General features: G+C 40.5%; 1 protein-coding gene across 5 annotated transcripts in view; it reads right to left on the minus strand.

Moving 5' to 3' along the window:
* TMEM242 (transmembrane protein 242) overlaps nt 1–16,805 on the minus strand; it is a 67,506-nt gene that overhangs the window by 19,673 nt on the left and 31,028 nt on the right. Inside the window, exon 4 of one of the 5 annotated variants that reach the window (XM_090041909.1) lies at nt 184–12,203. The exons of 3 other annotated variants lie outside the window; for them this stretch is intronic. In XM_090041909.1, coding sequence (XP_089898035.1) covers nt 12,099–12,203 — 105 coding nt within the window. In that variant the 3' untranslated portion in view covers nt 184–12,098. Of the gene's footprint in view, nt 1–183; nt 12,204–16,805 lie in introns of those variants that run through there. One more of the 5 variants, XM_090041945.1, reaches the window with a different exon arrangement.

Consider the following 16,805-nt stretch of genomic DNA (forward strand, 5'->3'; position numbering starts at 1 on the left):
CCATCACAATGCACACACAGGTGCGCGCACACACAGGTGCGCGCACACACACATACACATGCACGCTCTCTGTCTGTGTGTGTGTGTGTGTGTGTGTGTGTGTGAATATATGTAATACCTATTCCCACTTTCCATTAACGTAAAATATGCTATGGGCCATTACAGTTTTTAGCTTCCTTTGTCTCTTGCCTTTTATTTTAGCAATACTATTTACATAGTATTTATTTAAACTGTGAAATTTGCATAATGAGCCTCGACCCTCAGAAGAAATGAAAGCTATAAGTATGAGCAACTGTTGTGCAAAACTGTATTGAAAGCTGGACTGTTACAAACAAAACACAAGTTAGATGTGTTCAAGCCCTCTCAAAATCTGGCCCAAAATCTGGATGAATTTTGGCTAATCCCTGTCATCTTTACTCAGGCATACCCTTAGTGTCGCTGAACATGACAGCCTTTGCCATTCATTGTGTAAATTTTTTGGTGGCCAGATTATTTAATTTTGTCTCCCTAAACCTAGATTTTTTTTCTTAAAACTGAGCCTTATCCAGGGAAGTTGGCAGAGACATCATTAATATGTTAGCTATAGCTGTTATAAATGAAATGCTGCAACATAACTGTCTCACAGCAGACGTCTAATAACCTAGGAAAACAAGTGAGCTGTAGCTTAGTTCTGTTTGATAATTAATGTATGATGGTTTCCAACCAAAATTAATTTAGTGTTAGACTAAAACATATGGAATAATTCTTACCCTTACATGAAAGACAAATATTGAATACATTAGGATACATTATCTCTACCCTTTCAGGAGTACATTATGTTCTATTAAGCTCTGATGATCTGAATTTATGCCTAGGCTTCACTGAGAATTTGTGAGATGGCTCACTGTCATGTTCCCCAATGGCTTCTTCCATTCAGCTTCCAGTGTTGTTTCTGATGAAGCATTATCTTCCAGTGAAATAAAATAACCAAAAATCAACACAAAACCACAAAACAAAACAACCGCCCCAAAACTCAACAACACTTTTTTAAATGAAACATCTTTTTGCTCCTGTCATCAGTTGGTAAAGCATTCAAAGAAGTGGATAGCCAAGCTGTAATATTACATAATGCTGAATTGAAAGACAAAGTGTTTTTTGGGATTTTTTTAAGCTGCTGCCTTGAAGTGAACACAGTCATCACTGCTATAAAGTATTCAGCACCTCATCCATATCAAAAGAGATAGTTACCAGGGCAAACAACATCATACATCAGTTAAACATTTGGACATGGAAGTTTTCTTAGTCACAGTGGAAGTCACTTGCCGCAACTCAGGTTTTAATGGATTTTTATCGAATATTGACTTGTTCTCATTGATGTCAGTTTTCATCCTTAAAACTTCTACACTAGCTGGTGTGGTGTTATTACCATGCAATCACAGAAACCACAGCTGAAAAACCTCCTTTGAATTAGGTCATTAGCCATTCCAGATACTTTACTGTTGCTCACCTTCCCATCCTTAATAGATCACTTCACTGATCAGACATTATGGCTTGGTAATGTGTAAGCTGTGGCTTTGACATGCAGTAGAGGACCTTAATAATCCCAAAGTCTTCAGGGATGCTTGAAACTTTCAGGCAGCTGCAGGTTCTGTTCACTGATGGATATTGGTGAGGGAAGGGAGAGCAGCTGTCTAAGCCAGCTGGATTCCACGAAGTCAGAAGTTTGAAGAGAAATCAGGAGAAGGGGCTAAATCATGTTCATAAAGATCACCATGCAAGAGCCTTTAAGGTACAGTAGTTGTTTTCAGGGAAGGTAGAAGCCCCCAGACCTGGGCAGGGGGCATCTGTGTCAGTCTGATTGATCCTGAGGACAGCCAGCCTGCTACAGATAGGAACACAAAGTACATGGTCAAGAACTGTGGAGTACCAGAATGTATAGTATAGAGGTTCCTCTGTAGCAGGGGACCTGGCCCTCTACCTGGGATCTCCTGAGCATACATCAACAACTTTTAATAGAAGCAGGACATTGGCTGCTGTGGTTCCCCTACTTAACCTGTAGCAGGTTAGGGTGTTATGTCTGGTGTTGTGTCAGGGTTGACAGTAATTTTACAAAGAGTTTAGATGATGGATTTATATACGATGGTTTGGATAGGGATAATTCTGCCACAGGCAGGGAGTTTGACTAGATGACCTCTGGAGGTCCCTTCCAGCCCTACTTCTCTCTGATTCTATGGAAAGGGCTTCTCTCTCTAAGTGAGGTTCTATGGGGCACGTATGCACAGCATCCTGGATGATACTGGGCATACCACCAAGAATGAAGTCTCACCCACTCATGCCAGCTTCACTTGTAACTGGGCTTGCCAATTTATGGAGCTGATGGCTCAGTGTGGACCCAGGGTGTGCCCTGCCACTGTGCTCACACTCACTGTGCTGGCAGATAAATATAACCAAAATGTCCGGACACCTCTCATTTACCTGGACAGTGCTGCAGCAATGCTGGGAAACCAGAAGAGTGCAAGGACTCATCTTGAGTCCTCCAAAACAGGGGTTTATGTGGCTGAGAGGGGCATGACAGGCTTGTGTTGTCCTCAAGTCCACTCAAAATTTCTGTAGGCCAGTCAATCCCCATCTAATAGCTGATCTTCAGTGCCACTAGCATGGGAAGCGTCAGCACTGGGCAGACAAAGGACAGCTTCACAGCCACTACTGAGGGCAGCTCCTGATCTCTTTTGGCACCCTGAGTGCAGAGCCTGGTGAGGACCAAGAGCTGTGACTGGCCTCTGATAGCTGAGCACGTGGGCCAGGATTTGGCTCTTCATCTGCAGAGGTCTTTGTACCGTTCCTCTTTAGTGAGTCATTTTTGGGGAACCTGCCAGTTCAGGGCTTTCCTTTATTTTCCCCTTTCAGCCAGCTAGGCAGTAGCCCTGAGGGGACCTTTGTCTATCTGAGCATAATGGCTAACTGAGGGTTAGGTCCTAGACACAGTCTGCTATATCCCTGCTCTCCCTTGAGCTGTGTGTCAGCTTGGCTGTCTGTTTTTCTAGGATAGATAAATGGAGATTCAGAAGGTCCTGCAAATGAGTCATTCCAATTACAGCTTACAAAAGGAGGCCTTTACTATTCTCTGTAGCTATTAAAGATCCCATGAGCCTTTGAAAGAGTTGAGTTTAGTGTCCTTGTCAAATGGTTTTCCCACTTTCCATGAATGTACACTATGCCACAGACCACCTTGCAAAGGCAGGCAGCCAAATTTCAGATTGACTTCACCTGCCTTCTATTCAACTTCAGACTAACTTGGCAAACTAAAGAGGTTGCATTTAATTATGTGTGTGTGGCGCTATGCTTAAGGGATTCCTTTTCTAATATAGATTTTAAAGCTTAAGTGAACTCTTCAAGATGAACGGCACTATGCACAGAAAAAAAAGCAGAACTGTGGGAAGTTCAGTGGTATTTGTTTGCATGAGGTTTCTCTTTCTATTCCATCCTGGGTTTTCCTTTGAGCTTCAGGTCTAAAAAACTCAAACACTTAAAGAAAAACTCAGGCAAAACCACTGAACTACAGCTGATTTGAGGTCAGACCCAAGAATCATATGGTACCACCTAAAACCATAAGTTCATCCCAAGCATCCCTCTGTCTCACTTTAGCAAAAGCCAGGCAGGAGAAGATTTTTGGCATTGCTGGCCTGCAGTGTCAAGGCTGGAAGTTTTGCATTGGAAACCCACTGTCATTTGTTCTTGCTATTGGTCACCCTGTATCATTTACCTCAGATGTTGTCCTGTGACTTGACTGCTTCTCTTCTACCTCTGATATCTGCAGGACTGGCAGCTGACTGACCCCCTACTTTTTAAGTGGACTTTTCAGAAGTAACAGCATTATCAGATGTATGATAATCATTGCATTGATATGTAAATCTGACTCCTGTGTGATGTACAATAGATAATTATGAAAGTGTCCAAAAGATGATAACTCAGGAAGATTCAAAGTATGCATGCATTTGAAAAGAAATGTTCACACTCAATCAATTTTCAATCTTCAGATGACCTTAAATTATCTTTGTGTTGTCCCTCATGTATGCAACCTTGCTTAGAGGCATGTTACACATGCAACTGTGCATGTAAAAGCAGGCATATAGTGGTGTGAGCACTGGATACTTGAATCTCAAGTGGTGATGGTGACTGAAATGATCAAAATATGTGCTGTTCACAGTTATCTGATTTTATATTAAGGATAGTTATATGTATGTATATATAAATATAACTAATTTTTTGCAGTGTCTAATCATTTTTTATCAAATGTACTACTGTTTAAGTTTTATCAGAATATTTCTATTTTTTCATAACTGGAAACCCTTTGAAGTAGTTAGCTGTGCTCTCTCCAGTTGTCAGGGAACACAGAAGGGAGGCAGCTTCCTCCACTCAAGTCTTCAGCAAGTCTTTTCTAGGGGAAGGATTAGAAAACCTGCTTGCTCCTCATCTATGCCACAGCAACTGGTCTTGGAAATGCTCCTCTGGTCATACTGCTGTTCCTTAGCAAAGCCTCACTTTAACCACAGCCTAACCTGCATGCCATGAGTTTGTTTCCAAAAAAAAACCCAGCTCTTTTCCTGGCTTCAGGTTTCACAAGGTAAGCTTCCTTCTAATTGTTACTATGAAGTATGTTGGGATCCCATATTGACACTAACTTAACCTGTTGGTCAGACTACAAATGTCACCTCTGCCTAATGAGCTTAAGAATGGCTTATTGGAAGAATTTTGATGGCTAGAGAATGGTATTGAGAGGTTTGCTTTTGGGAATTGGCTTTTGGGTAAAGTAGATATGCATTAGTTTAATGGTCCAGGGCAACAGCAAGGGTTAATTTATTTCTAAAAAAGTCTGTCTGTGACAGTTTCTTCAAGGCCCGCTGTGTCTGATACAGGCAAGCAGCAAGTAGACACACAGGCTGGAACATGTACCACACTGTTCCATAATATATGATAAGGTGGCACCAGGTCACAGTGCACAACTGCAGGGCCCTTGGGATTTCTGGTTTTGGGGAATGGACCAAATTAGGAGAAGACCAGTAAAGCCCAAATTAGGATGTGTGTATATGATGGGTTTGTGAAACAAAGGATTATGTTCACAAGACAGAACATGAACAGAATGATGACCACTGAGAGACCAGTCAGCAATGGCCAGAAGTGAAGAGTCATCAGGAGGAGTAAAGAATACAAAAGAAGGGATTTCAGAGCAGCAAAGGGTCCCCGAGAGGGAAACCAAAGACCACCATGGACAAAAGGAGCACCACCAGCCCATCTTACACACCCCACTGGCAGGAGTGGGCCTTGGCCTCCAACCGGCTGCTGACATCTGACATTCAAGGGAGACTCTCAGGGTGAAGCTTGCGTACTGGCTAGACATACTTTTTCTCTGATGACAGCTCTAAGACTGGTAGATATAGAATTGCTTGCATTATTCTTACCTGCTATCATTGTGTATCAAGTAAATTTGCCTACTATTGAATTATTGACCCGCATGATCAGAGGTTGCAGGGCAGGCCTTACGAGGAGAGGCTACAGGACCTGAACCTGTTCAGCTGCCACAAGAAAAGGCTGAGGGGGGATCTAGTGGCCATTTACAAACCAGGCACTGGGGGAGTCCCTGTTCCTCCGAGCACTCCCAGGAGTGACCAGGAATAACGGTCATAAGCTGGCAGAAGGTAGATTCAAACTAGACATCAGGAGGCGCTACTTCACTTTCAGGGCGGCTAGGATCTGGAACCTACTTCCAAGTGAAGTGGTGCTGGCTCCTACCCTGGGGGTCTTTAAGAGAAGGCTGGATGAACACCTTGCTGGGGTCGTTTGACCCCAGTACTCTTTCCTGCCATGGCAGGGGGTCGGACTTGATGATCTACTCAGGTCCCTTCTGACCCTACCAACTATGAAACTATGAATGGAAAGGTCATGGTCTGTTTGAGGGTTTGGGTCTGCCCGGAACAAGGTGTCTGGTTTATAAATCCAGTGCCAACAAATCTGGGTGATGAGCTTCCCAAATTCATTGATAAGTTTCAGGCCTTTGATTAAGTTTGTGTAGCCTCAGAAGATGGAGCCCTTTGTTTTGATGCACTTTCATTGAAAAAAACGTTATTTCTTAGAACATATGGACTATAGATAGTCCATAACTATTCTGCTTTTATTAAAGGAGTACTGCATTAGTTTATTTGGCCTCTGAGACCATAGGGCTAGGTTGTGCCTATTAGAAAAGGGCCTGGGATTGGACATAGTATGGAGTCCCATCAGAACAGCAAAAAACTGTTGTGCCCTGTATTTCAGGTGTCCCTTGCTATTCTGTGTAAATGTTTGCTGTACTACGTTCCAAAGTGATCCAGCCTCACCCCACACCGGTAACAGCAAAACCAGCTATGTCCCTAGATTTCTTAGGTTCTTCTTTTCTGGCCTGCAGAGATCCCTACATGCCCAGACTTGGGCTTCAGCACATGCTCAGAAGTGATCTGGATGAGCCAGCTAGACGCCTAACTATTGCAATACAAATTGGCATGGGGAGTGCCTGAAGTTTGCCCAAGTTCCTGATTCCTTGGGCAGGGACAGGGCAGAGCTAGCAAGGGAGGCAAGTACATAAACATAACTCATTACAAACCAGCTGCTGGAGAGAAGAGGAAGGTAGGAGGTCCCCCTTTCATATACCATCCTAGTGGTTAAAATATGTGCCCAGGAAGTGGGAGATCTGGTTCTCCACATCCTAGATGACTTACACCCACATCTCTCACTTCTACCCTTCCTGTTGAAGCTGAAGCACTATTATATTCCCTAGTTTTCTTCACACCCCTGGAACATCAGCCTCCAGAGGAGAGGCTGCAGTCTTTCTAACAGACTGAAACCTGCCTTTGCAGGCATTTCCAGCTCCTTTCCATACATTTTGAGATTTTAGAACAGGCTAGGGCCACTGAGAGCATCAATTCACATCTTCTGCAGAGCACAGCCTAGGAAAGTAGGTTTCCTGATTCTTTTAAGCTGTCGCTGCCCCTCTAAATGCAAGCTTTCCTCCATCTCCTCCTGATATCATACAGCTACACCTAGCAGCGTGAGGTCTGGTACATGGTGTAAGACTGGGGAGAACACAAGAGAAGATAGCAGGGTTGAGATGTTGCTGTAGCCATGATGGTTCAGGAAATACACAATGGCTTTTGTGATAATCCTTTATTGGAACAATTCTATGATTGGGGGAGCTGTTGGAGGAGCGTTTGAGCATCAAGAGCACTTCTACAGGCTGACAGCTCTCCCAATGATACAGTTGGCCCAATAAAACATATTACAAAAAATCTTGCCTCTCAGATTTTGTTAGGGACAGGTCAGCTTTTGTTTAGTCTCTTTATGAAGCAAGCAGAGTTGAGTTTATATAGGGCAAGCATTACTGTCACTCCATATGCTCATTTTTAGAGGCTTGAAGTTCATTTACCATAACTCTTTAGTTCCCCTACTCCAGGGGCTCAAGTATACATTCTGGAAGGATGGGAGGCAATGTTAGCTAACTTTAATTTTGATTTGTTATAATCTTTTAGGGTTGGATCTAGCTCTCCTTAGCTCTTCTCATTCTCTTGTTGTCTAGGGCTACATAATCACAAGAGGAGCGCTGCTTTTTATGCATAGTTTAATTGTTGTGTCACTTTTTCCTTTCTTACAGATTATCAGGATGTAAGAGTCTGATGGCCCACTTATCAGTCTCATGAATAACTGAATATGTTCTCTTACAACTTAAATAAACAGTAGCTCTAGTCAAGAGTAAGAAATGACCAGCAAAATCTGTCTTTTGTGTGCACAGCATTATAAAAACTAAACAACTAAACAAACAAACAACCATCACTTGTTCTCATGCTTTCTGTGATGCTTCCCACAAAAGCTGTTCCATTTGGTCAAGTTCAGAATTTCAGGATTAATCCCCAAAGCAGCCTGATTAACTAACTTCTCTTTAAATATCTTTATGTACATGGGTGCGAAAGGAGAAGTAACTTAAAAAGCCCCCCTTTTTAAGTGTCCAGTGCTCAGCATCCATGCATGGATTACTTCTGAGGAGAAAAATGTCTCCTTTGTGGCTTTTATATAAGACTGTGAAAAATGTCTTCCTGGTTGGTAGGCTGATTAAAACTGCGGACATACTTGAAGATATATGTGATTGTGTCATACCCTGCCCAAGATAAAGACAGACAAAGCAGAAGTCCAATATTGCTTGGGCTCTTACCCAGTACAGGACCATTCAGAAGACAATAGACAGATGGTGTGCTATGTAAAGGATAACTTTAGTGGTTAAACATCATTTTCCTCCTGCTAACTAATTTAACAAAGTGTCTCTGGTAGTAAAGGAAAAGACAAAAACAAACCAGACAAAAACAACAAAACAATCTCATTCCAGCAACTTAATGCTGGTTGTATTTGGAATGGACTGTTCTACTCTGATGGGATTGCTTACTGCCCCAACCATCAGGTTTGAAATATCTAAAATCCTCACCACTACTGGCCCCAACTCTGGCAGTCTTCATTCAGCTTTAATTGAACATCATGCATTTAACTCTCTTCTGAATGACAGCTTAAATACAGAGATCCAACCTGCCCTGTGTATATCTTCAGGGTTTGAATTTTCAGAGACACTATGCTTCTATGATGCTAGCTGAAATCAGTGGAAATTGTAGCGGCCAAAAAGAGGGCATTGAAGTCCCACAGGACTTTTTTTTTTTCCTCCTTTTTTGTAAGAGGAGTAGGTAATGACTCTGATGTACCCCTTTGTGCTTTGGGGTCATTTGCCACCAGATGTTACCTGGCAAATGAATTTTGGGCAGCCTTGACAGAACCTTGAGGATGAAGGTGTAATATATACATTATTATTTCTGTGTATCCAACCAAATTACTTCTCTTTGTTCCTATACCCTCTCCTGTCCACCCATTCTGCAGCAGTGGAGGGCAGCCACACTTCAGTAGGAACACAGGATTGTAAACAACAGATCCATCACTATGAGCAGCTTCTACATATAATACAAAGACTAGGATGAAACAATCCCATGCACCAGTATAGACTGGGGACAGACTGGCTTCGCAGCAGCTCTGCAGAAAAGGACCCGGGGGTTACAGTGGACAATAAGCTAGACAGGAGCCAAGAGCATGCCCTTGTTGCCAAGAAAGCTAATAGCATACTGGGTTGCATTGGTAGGAGCACTGTCAGCAGATCAAGGGAACTGGTTATTATTCAGCACTGGTGAGACCACATCTGGAGTACTATGTCCAGTTTTGTGCCCCCCCCCACTACAAGAAGGACATGGACAAATTGGAGAGTCCAGCAGAAGGCAATGGAAGTGGTGAGGGGGCTGGGGCACATGGCTTATGAGGAGAGGCTGAGGGACTGGGCTTATTTAGTCTAGAGAAGACTGAGAGGAGATTAATAGCAGCCTTCAACTACCCAAAGGGCGGTTCTAAAGAGTATGGAAATGGGCTTTTCTCAGTGGTAACAGATAACAGAACAAGGAGAAATGGTTTTAAGTTGTAGCAAGGGAAGTTTAGGTTAGATATTAAGAAAACTCTCTCACCAGGAAGGTCGTAAAGTACTAGAACAGCTTACCCAAAGAGGTTGTAGAATCTCCAACCTTGGAGGTCATTAAGACTCAACTCAAAGCCTTAGCTGGGATGATCTAGTTGAGAATGATCCTGCTTTGAGCAGAGGGTTGGACTAGATGACCTCCTGAGGTCCCTTCCAACCCTAATTATCTATAATTCTATGACTGTTACTACTGGCTATGGTTAGAGCAGGGGAGAGGGAATGGAAATTAACTGAACACAGGTGTGCTCCAAGAAATGCCTTGAAGTAGCCTGAATCTTAATTCTAATCCATATTATGTGCTTTAAGCAACAGAGCAGCACAGAGGCATAACTTACCAGGGTCTGTGCCATGGATAGCAGTGGCGGTAGGGGGTGGATCAGCAGCAAAAGCTGCTGTTCTTGTGTCCTTTTAAGTGGGTGTCTGGGGCTAATGCCCTGATCACCCACCCCTTATTATGCTATTGGATTAGCAAAGGTACCCTTCCATAACATTGTTCCCCATGCTTTGGAGGACTGAATAGTCAAACTGGCCTGTCCCTCCCTCTCTTTCTATATATACATACTGACAGTTTTTGATGCAGAATAGCCAGGAGCACGTAGCCTCTAAGGAAAAAAATGGTGGACCTGCCATTTTTTCATGAGTTCTCTGCTCCTAAAAATAGAGAATGTCTTATTACTTCTTTTTTATACATTTAACTACTTCCTTTTTAAAATCTATATTTACCCTTTTGATGTACTGCCTACCATAATTCTTGCTTCATTTTACTGGCTTCAGCTATGGTTAATAACCTGATGAGCCACGCCATTTAGCCACACAAGCATACTTCTTGCCTTTTGTTTTTTTGTTCAGCTCTGTGCCTGCCTTCTGAGACAGTTACAGTTTCCAGTAACAGCCATGCCAAATATTATGATAACAAGAGGCAATAAAAAAATGCATTAAATTTGACAAGTATACCCTGTGGAAATATGCACAGGGCAAAAAAAGACATGACCAATCAGTTTTTCACATGGATTGGAATCTGATTTATAAATCATGTTCTCGTTCTTTCTCCTTTATACATACTTTTCTTGCAGCAAACCTGCATCAGCCAACAAGTCTAGGACAGAATTATGCTTGGAATAAAAAGGCCAACCATGAATCTCTTCCCTTTCAAAAGGTTTTGTTAGTTTAATGTCCTATCCCTGTTTTATTAGGATGCTGTATCCTTACAGTATAGTTTAACACTATTTTAAAGATTTTTGTTTATAGATTTTCCTAAGCCTTTTTACACACACACTCTCTCTTCCTCTGAAATATATTCCTGTTCATACCATGAAATACTAAGCATACAAATGATCTATGTGAAGAAAACATTCTTCCCTTCAAATGACAAGATTTTAATCATAAAGGATACATTTCAAGAGCACTTTATTAAACCTGATGGCTGACTAATTGAACCTTGAGCAATTAAGAAAACAACTGATAATTGAGCATTTAGAAAGGGGTTATTCCACTGAAAGAATCTGTGTATTACTATTTTTTTTTTACAATTTTTAGATATGCAGTTCTACAAATGCAGTGTTGAATCAGACATTATTCTTCCTAAGTTTACACCCACATTACCTGAGATCATTTTAGTTTGAAGAATGACACATTGCTTAGGATTCTCCTGGTAGCAAAGCCATGGAAACCTAACATATAAAAATACTAAAGCAGCCAGGTGGCCAGACGGACACAAGAATTTGTTTTGTGGAATAGACTAGACATCTCACAATTTGAATGGCCTCTACTTTCATGCTTGAGGCTCTTATACAAGTCATCAGGTCCACTGCTGTGGCATTCAATAACAAAATGGACAACTGAGTAAATAAAAGTCCCCTTTGCAGAGAACGCCTTCCCGCTTTACAAAGAATTTCAAACAGGTCTTCCTCCCATGTTTCCTTGGCATATTGGATGCTGCCAGCAACTCTCCCATAGGTACAACCATAATTCTTTTCAGGTATTTCCTCTATCGCCAAGAACTGGGGTAGTCCATTACCTGGATATATTAACTGATTCGACATAATAGACTTAGTCACTATTATTCCTAATAAGACATATTCATGACATTAGAATTACTGTTATTCTTTATTTCTCCAAACAACACAGAATGTCTCTTTGGAAGTGAGATGGGAGAAGGGTTTACAAATATATTATGTTGCTATTTACCACTCAAGACTGGTTTCAAATTTCATTGCTTTCCATAACTGAAATGTGGTCTCATATGACTGTAGTCTTCTTTCACACTGAGTTTGGGTTATTCTGTAAGATTCTTTAAATTTAACTGTGGTGACAACTGAAAAGTAACAGTGAAAATAAACACTGAATAGGTTTCTGTTTTCTTGCTGTCAAATAATAACTGTCTTCCTCATGTTCGGTGAATTCAAGTCACTACCTTGCTCAGGCTCTTGCATTCAAATCAGTGTCACTTTCTTTTACTTTTCTTTTTTAGACCGGACATCTCCACAGGTTCTGCTGCCTTTCCCACTAACTATTACAATTTGTATTTCTTCTGTTTCTTTCATTTGGATTTCAGTAAGTCATCCCATTTGACTGCGGACTCTGACTCTCCTTTTTTAGGAATTTCTGGAAACAGTGATTGCATTTTATTGCAAAATTCTTTCATCTGTAAAAGAGATTTTTAAAAATTACAAATTAATTAACAGTTGTTAAAGAGGAAGCCAATCAAGGAAGACATGCATCAGAAACTGGCTCTGACTGTTTGAGGTGAGGAAGAGGGGGTGAGGGGAGAAGAAAGAACCTGAAAGAAATTATAACTAGGCATTTCTATCTATGGATATTATAATTCACGGTAAACCAGCCAAAAAACAAACATGTCAGAGGACAATGCCCTGGCTTCGCCACTGAACAAGACTGTCTGGGTTGTTTCCCTTTGACTGCTTCCAAATGATTGCTACACTCTTACATACACATAACATGACTTTGAGAAGTCGTTCTGTATACTCAAGGATGACAAACTACATGCAAACTCAGTTGATCAATATTTTTATGGAAGAAAACGGAGTCAGTTCCAGGGAGCCTAGGTGCTTCAGTTGCAATCCTTGGCCTACAGAGTCATCCCCTCTAACATAAAAGTGTCTGCATCTCATGTGTTAAATTCCAAATATCTCTGGCTATTTTCTGTGAAAGAAATGCTGAAAGAAAACCAACAGTTCTTATGTGAACATTGCTGGAATGCAGCAATCCAAATTACAGTACATACCACAGATGAGTAATGAATTAATTTTTATGAAATGGCAGTCTTCAGAGATGCAATACTTGAACAGGATGCAAGAAAGTGTCTTAGAATCCAAGCCGAGAAAAACAAATTTCCTATACACTGCTGCTCAAGTAAGAAGAAACCTTGGAGTTACATTAACCTCCTTGAGAAGCATCTGAATGCAGATTTCACTCTCCACCCCATTTCTGATGGCCCTTATTCTATTTTGAACTGCCAGACCTTATAATCACAGGTAGCAATCGTTGGTTAATTCTTCTGTTGTTTTTTTAAGTCTGCATACCTTTAATAGTTCTTTAAAAATATTTTGCTACCTATTTAAAGCTTCAAAAGTGTTCATGTTTCCTAAGCTGATACCTCTCAGGAACACAGTATGCAACTGTCAGAGCTGAAATAAGGGACACCTCAAATTACGTTAAACAACTGATGACCCCTACACACAAGCTCTTGTACTAAGTATGCCTATAAAAGCTTTGTGGCTCAGCTGTCCTCCTATCTTCTATAATTAAATCACCTCAGTATACAAACTGCCATATATTATATACTTTACATTTACAGCAAATCATTATTTCCTAGCCAGTCAATCAACCCCTGATAGTTTCTAACAATGAAACACTTGCTCTAAGTGGCAGGTAGGTATTTGAAAATAGATAATGAATCAGATTCTCAATGAGTATAAACTATGGTATCTCTTCTGCTCTTAACTGAAATACAACATTTTATACTAGCAGAGGATGTGACCCAATATGTCTCAACTACACCTCTACATGCAGATTTCATTTTCCTTCTTTTATTGTCAAGTTTTTAAATACAATCATAAGCTTTCCCCCCACAATTACCACATGGATGACGCACAAAAATTTGCAGAAAAACTGAAGCAATTGTAGGAACGTTCCATAAAGGGGAAAAAACATCCAATAAAACTTACTGCTTCCCCAATCATAAGAGCTAACTCATTACAACTAAAATGCCAAATCTCTAACATCACAATGTACCATAAAATCGTTTCTCAGCTAAAAAAATACTAAGGGTCTACTTGAGAAAAAGTTACTGATCCAAAAAATACCAAACTTCTCATTGTAGCTGTGGTTTTAAGAATCCTCCAATCCTTATCTCCTCCCAGAATGCATACTAATCTTTGGAGGTAAAAGGGGTCATTTTCTGAAAAAGCTATTCTTTCTTTCCTGCTCATAAAAGTTAGAATCTAGGATGTCTTGCTTTTGTCTTTAAAGATCCTTCACAAATCTTCTCAAGAGTATAGATATTCAGATTTAGATATTCATTGTGTCACTTTGCCAGGGATGCTAGACCTGGTGTCTCATTTGTCTTTTTTTTTCACTCTGGCATCCGTGCCCGTATCAGTGCCTGTGTATGTATGTAATGCTCACCTCTTCCAACTTCACAACATTTCTAACCTAACTGCTTCTCAGTGTCTCTCTATAACTTACTTTCTCCATGGTGCCCAGCTATGCGGGTGATGATGATGAATTATAGCTTCATGTTAATCTTTCTTGTGGGCTTACTAATGCATCCTCTCTTATCTATATCATCTCTACATTGCCAGCCCTTTGAGGGGGGCAATTATTTACTGCACTCTAACTGGTACAGCCAGCATTTTGCTGGCCACTAAATAGTATTAATGTCTCTACAGCATCTTTAAAACAAATCTCTAAATGAATCTTATTTAACAAATCTAATCTTAGGTCTTCTAATTAGGGACCATAAGCCCAGTTCTCTGGATTGGTTGTTCTGCTTGGCACAGGAAGCAATTTAGCCCCCACCACCCCAATTCATTAAAAGCATACTCAGGGTAGCTCTAATTTGCATGTGATTGCCAAGAGACCTATAGGACTATTTTGATTCTGAGGATCACTGTGGTGCTGCTATCCAATCCCCATGACCCTTTTTTGGTCAGCTGTAACTCCAAAGTCTAGACAGGATACAGACAGCTCTACAGTACCAATGGAGTCCCCCATGCTGGCATTTTACAGTAGGAATTTCAGGGGACTGGCTAGTCCAACATTAGTCCTTCAGTATTCTTTATGTAAGTGGCTCCCTTTTGAATAGCAGGGGAAAAAAACTAATAGCAGCCAACATGAATTTACATGTCATCCCTATTCTTTTTTAGAAACTCTGCCATTCAGGTAGAACCTCACAGAACAAATCCTTTCATACTAACACACATGACACAAAGGTCTTTTTCCTTCATATTCTCACTATACCTATCAATGGTCTAAAACAAAAATATGAACATTAGTTTAATCATAAAAAACTAATGTGTGATGTACTGAGTAGTGCAATCTTTGGAATAATTCATTGAAATAGCCAGAAACAATAGTGCATTTGGTTCAACTACAATAATGTCCTAATAAACAGTGTAGTAAAGCAAATACCAGAAGTAGAATATACTTCTCCTCTAGCTCCAGTATCATGGGCTCCTCTCTAAAGTACTGTTTCTGAACCTAACAACATGAACAACTTGTGTAACACATTCCTTAACTTAATGTCATAGCCCAACATTCTGAATTCCTAGAGGAAGCTCTCTAAAGTAAAGCTTTTCACTCAGTTGATTTTTTTTAAACATAAGATGCTGAAAAACCTGATGCTGTTTTTTGCTGCCAAATAAATTACAGTAACTATTCCACCTCTGACTGTCAGGATTCTTTCTAAAGTGGTATCATCTACCTTACTGCATTAAATAATCTCTAATAGCTACAGATCACTGCTATTTTCTTATCTTAACCTAATGATCCTGCCTCAGGTGGCAAAATAGGGAGACCTAAAAGCATCCTCCATTTAATAATGTCTTCTAAATGTACATCGTTGACAGAATGTCACACAAAAATTGGGATAGTGCTATTACAGAGAGCACTTACGTGTCCGTTCACATTAAAATGAATAGAAGAGGGCCTAAAAGTCTATTTGAATCCTAGAATGAAAGTTTTTCAAAGGAATGGTCTCTTTAGTGTTTGACATTCCTAACAGGCCAACCCAGATTCTGGGAATTATTAGATTTCTATTTTAGTACTAGTACAAGTAAGAACTGCTTACATTAGCTTTCATGAGAAATGAGGTTACATACTCTGAACTGGGGTACTGACTGGCAGAAGAATACAATAATAATACACCTTATACTCTAATCAGCCTTCCTACATTTCATAAGGCACGAAGATGAAAGAGGCTGCCCTGGATTTGTTAGGAGCATCACAGAAGTTTGTTCTTGCCACCCTTCCCTAAAACTTAGAATGATTGCTGTCGTTGCAGTGAGCAAATGGAGACCTTGGTAGGCACCCAGAAATAGAAGTTATCTGCAGAAAATGGCAAGTATGCTGCCCCTCTTTAAGAGCAGAACAGACGGTCTACTAGCTCAAGGTAATTTTCTGATATTCTAGGTAGAGTCATTGTGGGTTATTTTATTCCAATCTGCAGTGTGACCCCCTACAATAAGCAAAGAAAAAAATATGTTCCTTTTCAAACCTTTGTATCTCACGTTGGATTGGCCAAAGTATTATGAATATTCAATGGTTATTCAAAATTACAAGTCTACGGAAATAGCACACCAAGGTCAGTCAAGGCAATACATTACACTTTTTTGATTACTCCTCCTTGTACTGTCATAGGAGTGTTTTTTTACCTGTTTCCGGCTCATACACTCCCCAATTACACAAATAAAAGGAGAAGCAGAGAGTATTCCAACATTTGGGAGAGGTACAAGCTCTGATGTTCACCACCTATCTGGCAAAGCCCACAAGAAAGATTAACATGCTTAATTTTAAACACTATTGAACAGTCTTAATTGCAATTAATGGGACTACTCACAGTAGAGTTAAGCACTGAAGAAAGCTTTTGCAGAATCATAGCCATAATTTGTATATAATCTCTCCCCTGTGTTTTATATTGTTTCCACATTATATTACTTTAAAAACTTAACACTGAAGAAAGAGGGAAAATAACTTTATCTTTTGGAAAGGGAATGAGAAACCTGTAATG

The sequence above is a fragment of the Crocodylus siamensis genome, chromosome 1 (assembly GCF_052110815.1).
Source record: "Crocodylus siamensis isolate JL-2025a chromosome 1, ASM5211081v1, whole genome shotgun sequence".
NCBI lineage: Eukaryota > Metazoa > Chordata > Crocodylia > Crocodylidae > Crocodylus > Crocodylus siamensis.